Source organism: Aptenodytes forsteri, unplaced genomic scaffold (assembly GCF_000699145.1).
Source record: "Aptenodytes forsteri isolate BGI_AS27 unplaced genomic scaffold, ASM69914v1 Scaffold284, whole genome shotgun sequence".
NCBI classification, from domain to species: Eukaryota; Metazoa; Chordata; class Aves; order Sphenisciformes; family Spheniscidae; genus Aptenodytes; species Aptenodytes forsteri.
In genome coordinates this window covers 2,592,112-2,609,226 of record NW_008794445.1, presented here as the reverse complement: position 1 = coordinate 2,609,226, position 17,115 = coordinate 2,592,112, and the positions used below count along the sequence as shown (strand labels likewise).

Here is a 17,115-nt window from a genome sequence, read left to right as displayed (position 1 = left end):
TTTACTAAAAGAGTGGTTAAACATTGGACCAGGCTGCCCAGGGAAGTGGTTGAGTCACCATCCCTGGAAGTATTTAAAAGACGTGTAGATGAGGCACTTAGGAACATGGTTTAGTGGGCATGGTGGTGTTGGGTCGATGGTTGGACTCGATCTTAGAGGTCTTTTCCAACCTTAATGATTCTATGACTCTATGATGGAGGAATCTGGTAACGAACTGCTGGCTTGGCCAGCCACATAGGGCAGGAGACTTGCAGAGCACTGGGCTACGCCTGGAGAAGCAGAAATATTAACTAGTATTTCATTAGAAAAAGAATTAGTTTTTAGGGAACTGAGAGATAGAAGTCAGGAGATTGTTAAATGAAAGACCAAAGGGAAAAGTGATGAAATTAGGAAAAAGGTTAGTTCTTACAGAGGTTCCATGTCAAGAACAAAACTAATCAAGGCACTAAAAGATGTAAAGAGGAGAAAAACATATCGTCTATACACCAGTGCCAGGGGCCTGAGTAATAAAGAGAATAGGAATTGTTCATTTTATGAGCATAAACAGCCTAAATGGCATTAAGAAAGCCTGGTGGGAAGATCCGTATGAAAGGAATATTAAAATCGATGATTTTAACCTAGCTAGGGAGGCTCAAGTGGACAGAAAGGGAGGGGGAGTAGCACACTCTGTCAAAACCAGTATTTTCTAGTACGGAATCAGTGACAATTTGGAAATAAATACTTATGGATTAATTTTCTGCCATATAAAGTAGAGAATTCCTCCTGGCTAGAGAAATGTGCTGACAGGAGCCTCATAAAATTCAACAGACAAATGCAAGGTCCTGCACCTGTGCTGGACTAACCCGCTGCCTAAGGGCTGATGGGTAGTGGCTCTGCTGAAAAGGATCTGTGGGTCCTGGGGGACAGCAGGCAACACATGGTCCATGCGACGAAGGCTGATGGCATACCAAGGTGCACCAACAGGAGTGCAGCCAGTAGATGAGGGAAGGGATTATCCCCTTTACTTTGCATTTGGTAGACCACATCGAGAATAGCACATTCAGTTTTGGGCCCCCCAAGATGGGTAGTGGCTCTGCTGAAAAGGATCTGTGGGTCCTGGGGGACAGCAGGCAACACATGGTCCATGCGACGAAGGCTGATGGCATACCAAGGTGCACCAACAGGAGTGCAGCCAGTAGATGAGGGAAGGGATTATCCCCTTTACTTTGCATTTGGTAGACCACATCGAGAATAGCACATTCAGTTTTGGGCCCCCCAATACAAGAAAGATGTTGAAACTGGAGCAGGGCTGATGGGTAGTGGCTCTGCTGAAAAGGATCTGTGGGTCCTGGGGGACAGCAGGCAACACATGGTCCATGCGACGAAGGCTGATGGCATACCAAGGTGCACCAACAGGAGTGCAGCCAGTAGATGAGGGAAGGGATTATCCCCTTTACTTTGCATTTGGTAGACCACATCGAGAATAGCACATTCAGTTTTGGGCCCCCCAATACAAGAAAGATGTTGATAAACTGGAGCAAGTTCAGTGGAGAGTCACCAAGATGCTCAGGGGCTGGAGCACTTTCCCTTTGAGGAGAGGCTGAGAGATGGGGACTTGTTCAGCCTGGATGATGATGATTTTGGAGGGACCTAACAGCAGCTCCTTGGTACCTACGAGGAAGTCAGTGAGGAGATGAAGCCAGACTCTTCACAGCGGTGCACGGCAGAAGAACAAGACACAATGGACATAAATCCAAGCAGGGAAGGGAGGTTCAGACTTGTTACAGAGATAGATCAGCAGTGGGGCTGGGGCCCAGAGAGGTGGTGCAGTCTCCATCTGTGGTGGTTTTCAAGACTTGACTAGACAACTCTGAGCAACCTAACTTGAGCTTGTTGTTGACCCTCCTTTGAACAAGAAGATTGGACTGGAGACCTCACAAGGTCTTTCCAACATGAGTTATCCTATCAATGTGATTACGTATGTCCAGATCACACTAGAAAACAGGCTGACTAGCGCTCTTGGTATTGGTCTGTAATTCATAGAAGAAAAACCCTCCCCCTATCCATCTGCAAGGGTTGAATTTGTGCAACGCGTTGGGGACACCTAAATCTCCTTGCAATTTCCCAGTATTTACAGTGATGTGCCTTACAACTCAAAGAATTGCATTTAAGGATGGAAGATACAGAGACTGTCTATTAAGTGCTTTTTCTTTTTTTTTTTTTTTTTTTAATCATAGAACTTAAAGCTAGGACTACTTGATTACATGCGTTATGTACAAATCAAGTGAGGTCATCAACAGTACTATATATACTTGGTGGATTAGAGAGGCCATATTCATGAAGTTGAAAACACACAGAAACATCCATGCATCAAACAGGTCAGGATAAAGACTTTAATTCATGAACTGTGGATGACAGTCAAGTGGTGTTTAGGAATATTTATCAGGTATCCAAGAAGCTTCAACAGAGACAAGAAAGCTGAACAGGCTAAAAAGATAGTACAATATAAGTGAAAGCAAAAGCAGCAATGTAATAGCAAGAGAGGGGAAGTTGATACCAATGAATACAAATTAGGAGATGGAAATTGTAGAAAATTTGTAAGGGAATTGAATGAGCACATAAAATGGTACAAGTTAATCAGTGGAACAAGAAAACAGAGTTGTCATGAACAGTGTAAAAAGGCAGCAAACTTCAATTAAAAAAAGTTCTATGGGGAAGGTCAGATGACGTATGTCATATGATAATAAGCTAGTTTCAGCTCCAGCTGTGATCAAGTATTTTAGGCTGTGCCTATCAAAATAGGGATACTCTAACATAAGCAGGCCTGGACAATTTATATCCAAGAGTTTTAAAAGACATGGCCAGAAAAGATCTGGACCAGTACTGATGATTTTTTATTAGTCTCAGAAAACTGGGAAAGCATCCAATGGTCAGAGAAATTCTGATACTGTGCCAGTACTTTAGAAACACAGTGATCTCAGTAGGCTAACTGGACTGATGCTGATCACAGTACAGTAATGAAATCTCCAATATGCGGCTTTGATAGATTATGGATTAAAGGTGGATAATAAAATTAACCATTATCAACACAGGTTTAAGGAAAAATAGATACCATCAAACTAATGTGCTATAATTTCTTATGAGATTACAAGTCTGGTTCACACAAGTAATTATGTTGATATGGCTGGAATGATATGAAATCATCATGACATACATTAGCTAGAGAAAAACTGGCTAAGTAATAAACCTCACATGCAACAGTAAATGGGGACTCATTCATGAGCAGATGTACTTCTGTAATGCACAATTCTTGCTGCTCTGTTCTTTATTTATCTATCGCAACCTGGCAGAAAATAAAATTTAAAAAAAAAAAATCACTGATGTATTTTGCAGTTGAAGCATATTTTTGGGAGAACAGAAAAAGAAATGAAGAGGACAAGTCAGTGATATAGAACAGTATGAACTGCTTTGGAAATGCAAATAATATGTATTCCAGTGTGAACAAATGTAACGGCATACATCTGGGAACAAAGTTTGCTGTTCCTACTAATAGGAAGGGATTTTCTCTTTTCAGAAGAGGAGACAGAGAGGGGAAAAAACCCAACCAACCACGCTTGGAGCCAATTGGTGAAAGCAGCTGAATGAATTGATAGGGAGATGCAGTGGTTGATGAGATGGGCTACAGCAATCCTTGGCTGTAGGAACAGGGAAATTTCAGGCTGGAATAGAGAGACTGTATTACCACTGAAGTGGCTACACAGAGTACTATGTCTTGTTCTGATATCCACCACTTTTAAAAGCTGTTAAAAAACACTGCAAGTGCATCCTAAAATGCCAAAATATACAAAGTCATGCCATTCCTCCCATCAAAGGCAAGGTTAGGATGGGATTTGACCACAGCTTAATGGAAAGAGGCAAAGACGGGGCATTGTCTGAAAGATACACCAGCCTCTCCTCAGCCATTGGACTCCAAGCAGCAAGTAATTAAGGAAAGGTTTTGGACATATTCTAGGCACATACTTGTCATCACAATCATCCCCCTGGCCACATAGTGAAGGCTTAAACTACCTACATATTTACACAAGTAAATGTGTAAATTTACTCCCCCTCAACCTACCTACCTATTTACACAAGTAAATTGCATACTAGAACATGTCGTGGGGATGCCGCAGAAGAGGGCAGAGATGGACCACAGGTCACTAATTACAGCACTTGGCTCAAGAGAGGCAGAACAAACACACCCTCAGTGCAATTAATGCCCCCAAGGCCAGGCAGGTTGCATGAATTCACTCCTCGCACAGGGACCCTCAGGACAGTCATGCAAAGGAACATCTCCCTTCCCAGAGGGACAGTGGTGCCATCTCCAACCACACATGAACACAACTGCTTCACAGAGTAGAGCAAGCAGGAGAAATTGCTCGCTCACTCTTTTTTTGCTAGAGAACTGCCAGAAGCAAGTGACGTTTATCCTAAATTCATGCACATAGAGACACTGGCCTGCGCTTCCAACATGATTAGCGTTCACATTAGCTCAACTTTCAAAACTTAGTAGGCTCTCAACTTTAGGAAGCTGCCCTTTGAAGTCACCTCAGATCGAGTTCTCCAAATGCACCCAATCGCTGTGGGAAACAAATGATGCCAGACAAGACCTAATCACAAACGCAGGGGAAGAGGGACTCCCACCAGGACAGCTGGTGACAAGCACAGTCTGCTTGAAACGTCTGGGAACCTGCAACCTCCTGTCACCAGTGAGCAGTTGGGAACTGGAGCATCGGCAAGCTGAATTTGCAGCCCTGGCTGCTTGTGCGCACAAGGGCATTGGCATTCTTCAACCCAAATTACCTCGCTCGGTTTTAGGAGCTCCAAGGGGAACAATGAAGGAGAGCGTTGACTTAGGACTGTTGTTTTGGGTTTTTTCCTAATCCTTTCTGAAAAAAATGTGTTGAAGGTGGTTGGGGGAGGGAGTGTGCGAGAGGGGAGAAAGTTCTGGTGATGTCAGCTCCTATCGCCATGGAAACTGAACATTTTTAGTGACAATGGAGTCTTCCTCCTTGAGCTGCTGGGTTGCGTGGGGAGTAGGAGCAAGCAGGGCAGGGGCACATGAGGGAATTCAGCTGACTAAAACTATAGCTTCTGGCTTTCCAAGGAAGTGAGGAGAAAACTACAAATGAATGCCTGAATACATGGTTTATGTAACCAAAACACCGTCTGGGGCAATAGCAGCAAATAATCATTATGCTCTTTGATAAAACATGCTGTCATGCAGCTAGCCAGATGGAGGTATCTCAGCTGCCCAGGAACGCCCAACAGAATGGTCCCTTGCCTGCACTCTGCTTTTCCATGCTACAGTTTATTCTTCCATCCTTTGCTGCCTTGTTGGTGTTTATTTGGAAAGGGAGAAGGGAAGAGAAGGGGCTGGGAAGTACAGTCCTTATTCTTGAAATTGAGAGAAGCTGCACGTCTTTTAGGCAGTGCATTGCTTCCCAACATCACGGACGTTTTCTTCAGAGCCAAATTTATGACCTCCCTTGCAGGCAATGAGAGTCCAGGACCATGAAAAGGAAAGGCCCTTAGAGAAAACTGATTAGCCTCTGATCAGGATCTAACTCACTGGCATGGAGAAAACATGCAAGAATGTAATGCAGGATGTCTTCTCTTAGTCACAAGGCTAAGGCAGCACCTGGACCCAGAGTAAGCTGAAGCCATGATCCAGGTGTGGGACCAACCAGGATAATGCTTGGGGCTTAAATCTGAGGTTAAATAAAAGCCTACAGTCTGTATGTAAGGGCAAGTTTGAGCCTTGGATTTGATTTAAACAGTGCAGACAATTTTAATGAATTTCAAAGAATAATGAATTAATAACCACAAGCTTTTATAACTCAAAATACGTTATATAGTCATTAGTTCTCTATAACTAAATGGAAAAATCTTTCTTTAGCAGAAGTCTCTTGAGATCAGATATTCTAATGAGATTACTATCATTTCAGCCTGACACCTCATGAGGACAATTGTATAGAAATCAGGAAACAAATTTCTTTCAGTTTTGGACCTGAAATGAAAAATCCTCCACACTGATTATTTTATATCTAAGGAGTTGATTCTAAGTCTCCTTGGCATTGAAAAGAGTTCAGATATGAGCTTTTTTCCTAGTACTGCTATCAGATGCACAAAAGACTCTCTCCTCAAATTTCTGCCAGCAATGGCGACAGAGGGAAACCTGTAAATGGGGTTTATTCCCTTCTCATCTAGGTAGCATGGATTTCACTTGTTTCCTGCATGGAGTAAGTCCTTGAGCTCACCCTCTTTCATTTAGCATTGCCCCACTGATTTCTTCATCTCTCCAGATAGCACCACTCACATACCATGCTTGCAGGAACACTAGGCAGAGCGAGACCCCCAGTTCCCAAGCCTTTTACCCCATACACCAGCAATCCTGTGCCCACTTGGCGCAGAGCCTTCCTCGCAGCATACCACAGCGCATCATCCACACGGAAGAGCACCATGGGCTCCAGGGTCCCCCTTTCAAACACACCTGTTCTTCCCTTTCCTTCTCAAAGGCTGCTGTGGTAGGGTCTCGCTTTCCCTGCATCCAGTCACCAGCAATTTTGCCACCAGGAGCTCAGGCTAGAACATACAACGATCTGGCTTTTCTCACCACCATGTGTCAGGTGCTTTAACTTAGCCTTTCCTGATGAACTCGCAGTCCCCATGCCGGGCAATTTTAAATCAGATGCTAATCACAGCAGGCTTAGCCACAAGAAAGGTCTTCCCATCTCACAAATGTTGCATTAATTCAGAAAAAGCTACAGCTTTCATCTGCCTGTCCTTTCAGGCACAAGCTGGCCAAGAATCAGTCTTCAAACTTTTACAACTGAACTGAGTTTGAAAATCTCTGCTCCCCCCAGAAGCAAACAATTATATGCCCCTCCAGAGGGAATGACTTTCAAGTCTTGCTGTAGAAGAACTGTGTCAAAAGCAAATATAAAGACAGTGCTGCTCCACACCGCAGGGGAAAACTCTGCAAAGTGAGCTCAAACTCACTGCTGGCTCAGTCAGTAATACACGCACTGCCAGGTGACAGCAAATGTGGGTAATTCCTTGCTGGGAGGAAGAGGAAAGTGGGGTTTTCTCTCTGAAAAGATGTTCACTTGTTTGCTGTGACAACAGCAATATTACATATTTATTTCTGACTTTTTTTTTTGTTTGTTTTTTAACTTTACTACAAGGCAATCTAATTGAAAATGGACAAATTCCAAAAAAGCGCATGCCCACTGGTATCAGAGATGAGCATTTTGCTGTGATTCAATAGGCAAATCCTGGTAGACTTTCCACTTCATACATGCAGAGGGGAAACCAGAGCTTCACCATAGCAACTTTGTTGTAAAAAACACTCAAATGTCAACTTGTCCCAATAGTACCATGCGTGTGGGTAAGGCCAGTGCAATACAAAGACAAAAAGCCCAGAGTAACAACAATGACATTCCTACCTTTAAAACACTGCTGCTGGAAACAGAGAAGCTAGCTTGGTTCTGGTAAAGGTTACACCTCTTCCACTCAGACATTTTAAAAACAAACAAACAAAAAAGTTCCTGGACTAGCTCTTCAGCTAGTACAAATTAACATCTTCTACTGAAGTTGTGCGAGATAGATGGCTGCACATCAGCTGGGGAGGTAAGCTACCTTATCTACTGTTTCTTCCATAGACTGCTAACCCCAGCACGTCTGATTCCAGTTCAGCAGATGTAATGGAGTAGTACCACCATGGAAACTTTCCCTTCAGTTACATCATTTCTGTTCCATGCAAGACTCTAGCAAACACAGAACAAATAAATGCAGGAACTATTGACCTACCCAGCCATGACAATGAAGAAATCCAGGCGGTTCCAGGTATCTCCAAGGTAACACTTCTTGCCAAAGATCCCCAGAGCCACCATCTTTAAGACCATTTCCATGGCAAAGAAGATGAAGATAAAATCATCAAATACCTGCCAAACAGAAACCCAAGAGCGCATTTGATAAGCATTCTCAGCCTTAGACTTTAAAACACAGAATGTGAGATAAACACAAATTTCAGTACTTCTGAAAATGAGTTTGAGGCAGGGCTGGAAAGACTTCTTCCATGCAGCCCTGGCATCACAGCTTCCTGCTGCTCAAGTAAGCAAGGGGTTTTTATAGTTTTTTTTCCACCATGGGTGAAGTAATTGATGTAGGCTTAGAGACTCCTTACATGGACTTACATGAAAGGAGGTTGGCTCAGCACCAGCAGGTCCAAACCTGACCAGGGAAACACTGTCCTTCCAAGGTCTCCCAGGAGGGATTCCTCACCACTCCACTGCAAATGGCTCAGCTGAGGACATAGTGCAACTTCAAGCACAGCTTGGACAGCATATACCAATCACAGATGGAGGCTTCAGATATCTGAACGTCACAGCCTCAGCAACACTATAGATGACAACCTTTGTTGTCACCTTCTTTTTGGGGAAGCAGCAAGCACAGCTAGTGCATTCATAGGCTGGATGTACCCATGGCCCTTCTTGACATACCTTTTGTTTCTTCTCCCTTTGGGCATCCTGAATGCCACGTTACCTGTGAACTCAGTAGTACCCTTGCATCCTCAACAGACTAGTGAATGCATTGGGGGCTGCTATTCTCTCCTGCCAGGATCCTGTAACCTTAGTTATTTCTCCCTGGCTTACCCCTGAGCTATGTATCTTCTAGCTGTCTATGTCAGGAAACCCCTGCTTATGCACAAGATCAGGAAGGTTAGCCATTGTTCTATATTGCATGGTCACAAGTAGACTTATCCCTCTCGCCCCATTCCCCTCAAAGCAAGCTCTTCCCATTTTACAACAGGATAGCTTACTACCAGGGACATTCTTGCCAACCTGTCTGGGAAGGTGTTGCCCACACGCTCAAGGAAAGCATGCATGAAAATTTGTGACTTGGACTGAGGCACCATCACAACAAGAAGGAAGTCTGCTTACCTGCAAGATTTTACACCTGTCAGAAAGGCAGTCCATATCCTCACATGGCTGGTACATCCCCAGGGTAACGCAGTTTAACAAAATCACCATCATGCTGACACACTCAAACCAGGTGGAAAAGAGTCAAGGAAAACTTCTGTAAAAGCATCATGGCTGGGATAAGCTTGCTCTAGGCTTGGGGTGACAAAATAGGAAGATTAAGGGAAATAACTGCTGATAGGCTGATTTATTATATTCTTATGTTTTTTTCCCCTCAGTTCCTCACTACTCCACTCCTTGATTAAGCCAAAACTCTTTTGAAAAGGGGAAAGTAGAGGTAGCACAAAGGCCTAAGATATTTATACAAGTCAAAGCATTGCCATAGTTAAACACATGCTCACTCCTCTCTTGTTGATTTGCTGAGTCCCTTCCTTCATTGGTTTACTGAATCTTCCAAATACTTGGAAGAGGCTTTCCATGGTGGCCTACACTCAAATGCAGCAGAGATCACTATAATCTAGGGATCTAGATCAAAATGGACAGTTGGATCTCTATGTAAGCCTAGTGATTACTGCCCTTCTGGGAAGGGGGTACAACACAAGGCTAGAAGTCTCCCTCTTCCCTTCTGAGAGGAACTTGGAGATATTGGAACAGGTCAATGGTCCATCTAATCTGTTATTCTGCTTCCAGCAGTGACCCATGCTGGATAAAACTCCACAATGTGCCTAATTAAGTTATTCAGTAATCATGGGGGGAAATTGCATTTCTGACCCCAGCTGGTGATCTGTTTATGCCCTAAAGCATGAGGATTGATAGCCCTTATAATTGTTTTCTCAGCTACACTGATGTCCCTGCAGATGCTTTGCTCATTCATTTGAATCCTTTGTTGATAATCTTACTAAAATATCTGCTTCGATAATAGTTAGCAGCCATGAGCTACAATGGCTAATTATACTTTACATTAAAAATTGTTTTCTTCTATTTATTTTTAATTTTTTGCCTTTTAATTTCATCAAGTGCCACTTCATTTATATATTACAGAAGAGGATAAAAATGGTCTATTTGTGTGACCTTCTCTGTGCTCTCCACAACCTCTACCTGTCTCCTCTTTACCATACCTCTCCTCCTGAAGGAGTCTTAAGACCTTATACACACTTATCCAAGAACTCATTTACAGTATTTTAGCTCTAAAAGTGGGCACATTTCTGCAATATTTTTCCAGCATTCGCCTTGCAAAGCAGTGATGTAGATCTAATGAGAACGGACCTCCAACCTCTGGCAGAGCCATCCTTCTTGGGTATTTTAACACACCTCACATAAGCATATCTGCTCAGTTTCCATTTTCAGACAAAATTCTTTTTTTTTTTTAATTTAAAATAACAGAGCCAAGAAATTATCCATTTAAAATACAACCCACCGAGTGCACCCATTTTCAGTCCTTGCAGAACTGAATCCAAAACGGTGGCCTGTATCTCTACTCACTTCTGAAAGACATTCGACATCCAGGCTCATTCTGAGCAACTCTTCCGTGCTCATTCTCTGACAGTGATTCATGACAAACCCACACAATCTGATCTAGAAGATTATTAATTCTTTCTCTTCTCCCCCCACCTAGTTTTCGGTGAGCTACGTTCAGTTGCAAAATCAGACAAGAGCAGGGCACCAGGTCTAGTGTGCCAATCATGCTACGAGGTGATCTCAAGAACGTGTTATCACTATCCCTCACTAAGTTAATCCCAAGTGCTATACAAAGTAATGCATGTGGAGCCCACCCTCGATGTAGGCTTCAAAACTAGAAGCCTTTTCTGAGAGGAATACACCAAAAGGGCACGAATAAAATGTTTGCCCTCAGAGGTCTACACAGCACAACTTCAACTTTCCACCTTTCTCTCTCTCACATGTTTCTTTAATGATCTGATCCAAAGCCCAGGAAAGCAATTGGAGAGGTTTCCATAAGCTCCCACGGGCTTTTCGAATAAGACTGCAATTCTTTTCTGGACTTTTCAAAATCTGTTCGGCATCATCTTTCACAGAATTACAGAACCACAGAATGGTTGAGGTTGGAAGAGGCCTCTAGAGGTCATCTGGTCCAACCTCCCTGCTCAAACTACATCAGATTGCTCAGGGTCGCATCCAGTTGGGTTTTGAATATCTCCAAGGATGGAAGCACCAGAACCTCTCTGGGCAACCTACTCCAACATTTGACTATCTACACAGTGAAAAAGTCTTTTCTTACATTTAAATGGGATATCCCGTGTTTCAGGCTGTGCCCATTGCCTCTTGCCCTGCCACTGGGCACCACTGAGCAGTCTGTCTCCTTTACTCCTCCCATCAGGTATTTGTATGCACAGATAAGATCCCCCTGAGCCTTCTCTTCTCCAGGCTGAACAGTCCCAGCTCTCTCAGCCTCTCCATTTTGCAGCAGGTGCTTTGACAGCTACTGGAAAGGCAGCACCAGCAAAGCCCTGACAGAGAGATCAGTGCTGAATGACACCCTTCAAGGGGCCAAAAGAGTTTTGGTGTGGGCTGAGGCAACAGCTGCGAAAGTCCCTCTCCCTGGGCATAAGGCAGTCAGGAGAGGTACAGACAGAGCCAGAGCTTAGAACAGCCCTAGATGAAATTAATATGTAAAAAATGAAAAGCAGAAATTTTTTTAAAAGCCAGGGTTTTTTCTTCAGCAAACACACAGAAAACATTACACAAGAGACCCAGAGGCAGGGAGTACTCTCCGACGGCAGCCAAACTCAGGGAATTCAGGCAAAGGGGTTCAAAGTCAGGGGTTTATTTCATACAGATCTACACTTTTGTGCACATGCCTCAGCAGCAGCAATGCGTGGGTGGTCAGGATGCTCCCATGCTCCCTTTGCTCCTCTCGCTCCCCTTGCAGTACCCCGCCCCAGCCCACACAAACCATGGCAGGGTGCCTTCGGGCAGCTGGCAAGACCCCAAAGCACAAGACCTGGCCAGCCACAGCAAGCGCTACCAAAAACATTGCAATTTGGGCCAGATGCGCAAGGCCCTCATCTTCTTGCTCCAAAAGCTGTGGCCAGCTGCACTCAATTTCTCCTCTCCTGCTTTTTGGATACCAGCTCTCTGAAAGTTTGCCAGCCTTGTCCAGGCTTCCCGAGGACGCTGCTGAATCGCTGGCTGCTCCCGGGCTATTAAAGTGACATTAGGAAAAGCTGCTACCCCACGGTTTTCCTTTCAGAGCAGGTGGGGGCCCTGAAAAGGCACATCCAACCTGCGGCGGAGAGGAAGAAAGTGCTAGGAGAAAACCGGAGCATCTCCTGCCCGGAGTCGGGAGGGGTTGCTGCCTGCTTGGGTCGGTGGAGGGGGTAATTAGAAGTACCTGCTGCCTTCAATGTGTCACCGCTGTCAACCACGGCAACTGCCTCCCGTCACCACAGCAACAGCCTGCAGCCAGGTTTATCATCTTTCTTTCGGTGATGCCTCTCCCCCCCCCCCATCCTTCACCCCCTCCTTTTCCCTGTGCCTGAGCCTGTAATTAGTTTCAGCTGCTGACAAAGCCGGTCTTTACAGTCTGCATCATTCAGTCAGAAGTTTCATTACTAATTAACTCCTTTCGAAGTTCAAATCTCCTAATTACAAGCAAACCCGCACACATGCTATCCCCCTCTGCCCCAGCCCTTCCTCGCCACTGCTCTCTTTTCCCATGGCCCCGCTCCTGACACCTTTCCCAGCGAGGCCTGGGGCCTCTGACAGGTTTTGGAAACTAAAAGGAGACCCAAACGTTTCTGCCCATGGTCAGGTTGTGGTCTCTTGGCCACCACAGGATGCTTCAGAGGAAGGTACCAGAAAACCCTCAGCAATCCACTATGTAATAATCTGCCCTTAAAGGGAGGTTTTTCCCTTAACGGTGACAGTTCACAGTTGATTCAAGCCCTCAGGGATAAAGAGGTCATAGCACTCATTTGAAAAAGGAAAAACAGCAAGGGAGAAAGGTTTCCTGACTTCTTTAACCATGGGCTATTCTCATTATCCACATAACTGTCTCCTCTTTGTAAAAGTCCTGTTAAGCTCTTGGCTTCATCACTGTCTTGTGGCATCAAGATCCATATCTAGGTTAATTATATTTTGCCTAAAACACGTTTTCTTGTACTGGTTCTATAGCTGGTACCTGCCTGTGGCAGCAACACTTTGTTTTGCTGAAGGGTGCCCTCCTTCTCCTTTCACACCCCAGCCAGGGTCCATCCAGCTGCTGCCTGAAGGCAGCCACCACATATCCATTGACCCTCCACCATGTCTTCCAACGGACAGGGCAAGTCTGGGATGGGAAGAGACTCAAGGGGAACATGCGTCACCATCACACACCAGGAGAGAACCATCATCCACCCCAAACCATCTAGGATGGAGTCAGTGCTGAAAGCCACAAGTTACAGGACAGTTAAGGAGATGTGCAGGTGTTTCTGGGAGCTAGACATGTTGTGCTAGTGCTTGATAACATGACTATGCATAATGCAAGATGATGTTAGAAACAGGTGATGGGATACAGGCAAAGCTTTTGGGCTCGATTCCTGAATGACAAATAGCAGAAGCAAGGTATGTTGTATTGGACCTGTAAATAGCTTGCACATGAAAAACTGGGTACCACTTGATGTTCTTGGGATTGGCCTCAATCTCTGCTTTTTATCACTGTCGCAATTTAACCCCAGTCGGCAACTGAGCACCACACAGCTGCTCGCTCACTCCCCCTCCACCCCCCGGTGGGATGGGGGAGAGAATCGGAAGAGTAGAAGTGAGAAAGCTCATGGGTTGAGATAAAAACAGTTTAATAATTGAAATAAAATAAAATCTTAATAATAAATATACCAAATAAGTGATGCACAGTGCAATTGCTCACCACCCGCCAACCGATGCCCAGCCAGTCCCTGAGCAGCGGCCCCCCAGCCAGCTTTCCCCCAGTTTATGTATGGGGTACTGAGCATGACGTCACGTGGTAAGGAATGTGCCTTTGGCCAGTTTGGGTCAGCTGTCCTGGCTGTGCCCTTTCCCAGCCTCTTGTGTACCTCCAGCCTTCTCAGTCGGTAGAGCATGGGAAGCTGAAAAGTCTTTGACTGGTGTAAGCACTACTTAGCAACAGCTAAAACATGGGTGTGTTATCAACATTATCCTCATACTAAATCCAAAACACAGCACTGTACACGCTACTAGGAAGAAAATTAACTCTATCCCAGCTGAAACCAGGACAATCACTGACGAAAATAGAACAGAGCAAAACAAAACAATACTTTGGGGTCCCCTCTCCTCCTCCTCCTTTAACATCAGCTGAAGAGTAAGAATACACCAGGCCCAAAGAGCTCCCCAGTGGCTGGCACTCCTAACAGCACAGAAAATATATAAGCTTTACAAGCATGACAATCCCTCAGTCTTTCCCATTGCTATTTCCAAACCTCTCCTAGGGTATGCCTTGTGCCAATTCAGGTCTTGAATGTCTCAGGCCTGTTTAACCTGCAGTAGAAATGCCTTGGCTACAAAGCACTTACAGCAAGGGGAAAAAGCCAGCTCTGTGGTGTGGCTGCTCATGGTAGCATCTGTTCCTGCCCCAAAACAGAGAGAAGAGCTTGCTGCAGTAGAGCAGTTCAGTGACTGAACTGGAAACATGGAGCCCCATGCAATGCATTCCAAACACCAGCCACCCGTGCACGCAACTCCTCATGGCCTCCCACCTCTGTGCTGGTGCCAGGCAGGCACAGCTGTGGGCACCCTGCAGGTGAGACATCACATTTGCACGATCACTCCTCTCTGCCTCCCCTTTGGGCTTCTCTCCACCTCCCTCTCATCCCACCATGCTTCCCACCAGCTAAATGGCTGCACCCTGTAATTCCAGTTTGCAGTGACTGCATTTTCTTTCCCTTCCTTTGAAATAAGCTAAGGACAGTACTGTGTTCCTTCCCTACTTTCCTCCCCTGCTTTGTGACCCTCCTACAAGAAGCCAGTAGGATGCTGTAACTGCAGTAGGACAGCTAATATTTCATTTATAATGGAAGGAGTGATTTTTGTTGTGAAGGTCACAGAAACAAGTAGCTCCAGGGAAAGAAGTACTTTTTTTCTCTCTCTCTCATTGCAGTTGGCTTTTGCAGATGCCCTCACAGGTGAGCTTCATTTTTTCCCCCTCCCACTTTTTCTTATCACCACTCACTTTTTTTCCCTTCTATGCTGATGCATAGGAGTTTCATGGTCATTTTCTGCAAAACAAGCCAACAGAAGCAACGGGGTTCTTTCTCTTCAGCATCAATCTGCTAAGCTAACCCACTAGAAAAAGTTGAATGTAACACCTGATGTTCACTCAAAAGGAAATACATCTCAAAATGTGTTTGCATTCAAATAGATCAAACCAATCAAAACATTTCTCAGAACAAAAAGCTTTAGAAATCCTATTTTGAAACATTTCTTCTTTGTCTTTTTTAGTGCAAAGAAATGTTTCAACATTACAGAAAAAAGGTTGTGTTCTTTTGACCTGACTTAGAACTCTCTTTTTTTGAGTTCTGAGTCAATTGGAAATTATATGCCAATACCCAGCATTGCAACACTGGGATTTCATGGTGGCCAAGCCATAAAGTGCAATTCATAAAGCCTTTTTGCAAGCCCTCAGAGTCAACATGCTCTAGGTCTTCCCATGTCATGTAATCTCTTGTATATGTTTGCTTTCATCACGTCGTCATTTATACACTCTTCTCATGAAAGAGGAGCACCTGAACTTTAGACAGCTGACACATGCATCACTAAGGTCTTTAAGTCTTTCACAATATCGATGCCAAGGAAAGGACTGCAGTACTGCCAAACACGGCAGGACTGTTACGCTGATTTGAGAGGCACTAGGGAAGACTTACACAACTTGAGATGGTGTTATTGGGAGGCAGGACAAGAAAGTACAGAAAAGGGAGGTAGTAGATTTTAAATGCTTGGCAATACTTCGATGTTTCTGCCCTTTGGAAGAGACTTTACATTGAGAACAGATTCATTAGAAAAGGAAGACTCAGTCATATCCATATTAAATCAGATAAACACCAGCAAAATAAAGCATCATACATCAGCCTCTCTGATCGGTCTAACTTCCCAGGATTGCTCAGAAAGCAGGTCCTGTACTAGGCCACACAGGCTTTTGGCTGCATAGCTCAAATTCAGATTTATCTTAGAGACTAATGAGAACTAAGTCAGTTGTATCTCATACACCACATCATATCCCCTGCAGAGTTAGGCGAGCACTGAAGATGGCTTTTGGAAAGGTGTTTTGTTTTTTTTTTTTCATTATAGAAACAAAATTAAGCAAATCTCTCATTTCTTAAAACTCTTTCCATAATGATTTATTCAGACCTGCTAATTGCATCCATTAAACTCTCAAGTCCAGCAAAACCAAAACTAATAGAAAGAAATATAACCTCTGGCAGGAAAAACGTACAATGGAGATTAAGAGGCTAAGAAGGAATCTGAAAAGCAAATAGACAGAGGTATTAACACAATGAGACAAGTCTCCAGATATTCCAGGAATAGGAAGCCAATGAGAGAGCGCTGGCCTAGTGTAGGGCCACAACAGGCCACAGAGGACCCCTAACCAAATGGGAGGCTGCAGAGAGAAAGCAAGGCTTCTTTACAATGCTCTTCACCACAGCAACCACAGGAGAGCCCGTCGGTCCTAAAGCCAGCGTGAGTTATGCCAAGAATTCTGGCTGGCTGTCGCACCACCTGAATGGATATATTTTGCTCTTCTAAAGCAACCTGGTATTTTCTTCAGAAGAGATGTGCAGATCCCACCGCTAATTATTCAAATATCTCACAAATACCATGCATCTTCATCAATGCTGCTACACAGCCCTACTATTAATGATTACCTCCTGCCTGTAGCAGCTGGGCCCCAGAGTTTTTCTACTGATAATGACCCACCTCCAAATTGCATCTAGCTTTCAGGGTGCAGCAGAGCATCTGTTTAACAGTGTGTAACATTCCTACAAAGCTGTTTACTATAAGAAGCGTGAAAAAAATATAGTATCTAGAAAAAAAACACCCCACCCGAGAATCTTTTTTTAGGTCAGAAGGAAGTAATTACCCAAATTTAAACTTGAGCAGGGTATTAGAGGTAATGACTTTTCCTAGAGAAAGAGCTTTTTAATATTCTCAGATGGCTGGGACTGCGGCTGCATGTCTTACTTGCCAG

At 44.3% G+C, this 17,115-nt stretch overlaps 2 protein-coding genes across 2 annotated transcripts in view; both read right to left on the bottom strand.

The window, feature by feature from the left end:
- CACNA1I (calcium voltage-gated channel subunit alpha1 I) overlaps nt 1–17,115 on the bottom strand; it is a 165,795-nt gene that overhangs the window by 85,538 nt on the left and 63,142 nt on the right. Inside the window, 2 exon segments of the mRNA XM_019474817.1 lie at nt 7,831–7,964; nt 8,964–9,075. Of these exon segments, the coding sequence (XP_019330362.1) occupies nt 7,831–7,964; nt 8,964–9,075 (246 nt within the window).
- On the bottom strand, nt 8,233–8,548 carry RPS26 (ribosomal protein S26). The gene is given in 3 exon segments (XM_019474803.1): nt 8,233–8,402; nt 8,405–8,485; nt 8,488–8,548. Coding segments are annotated over 3 exon segments (312 nt in total).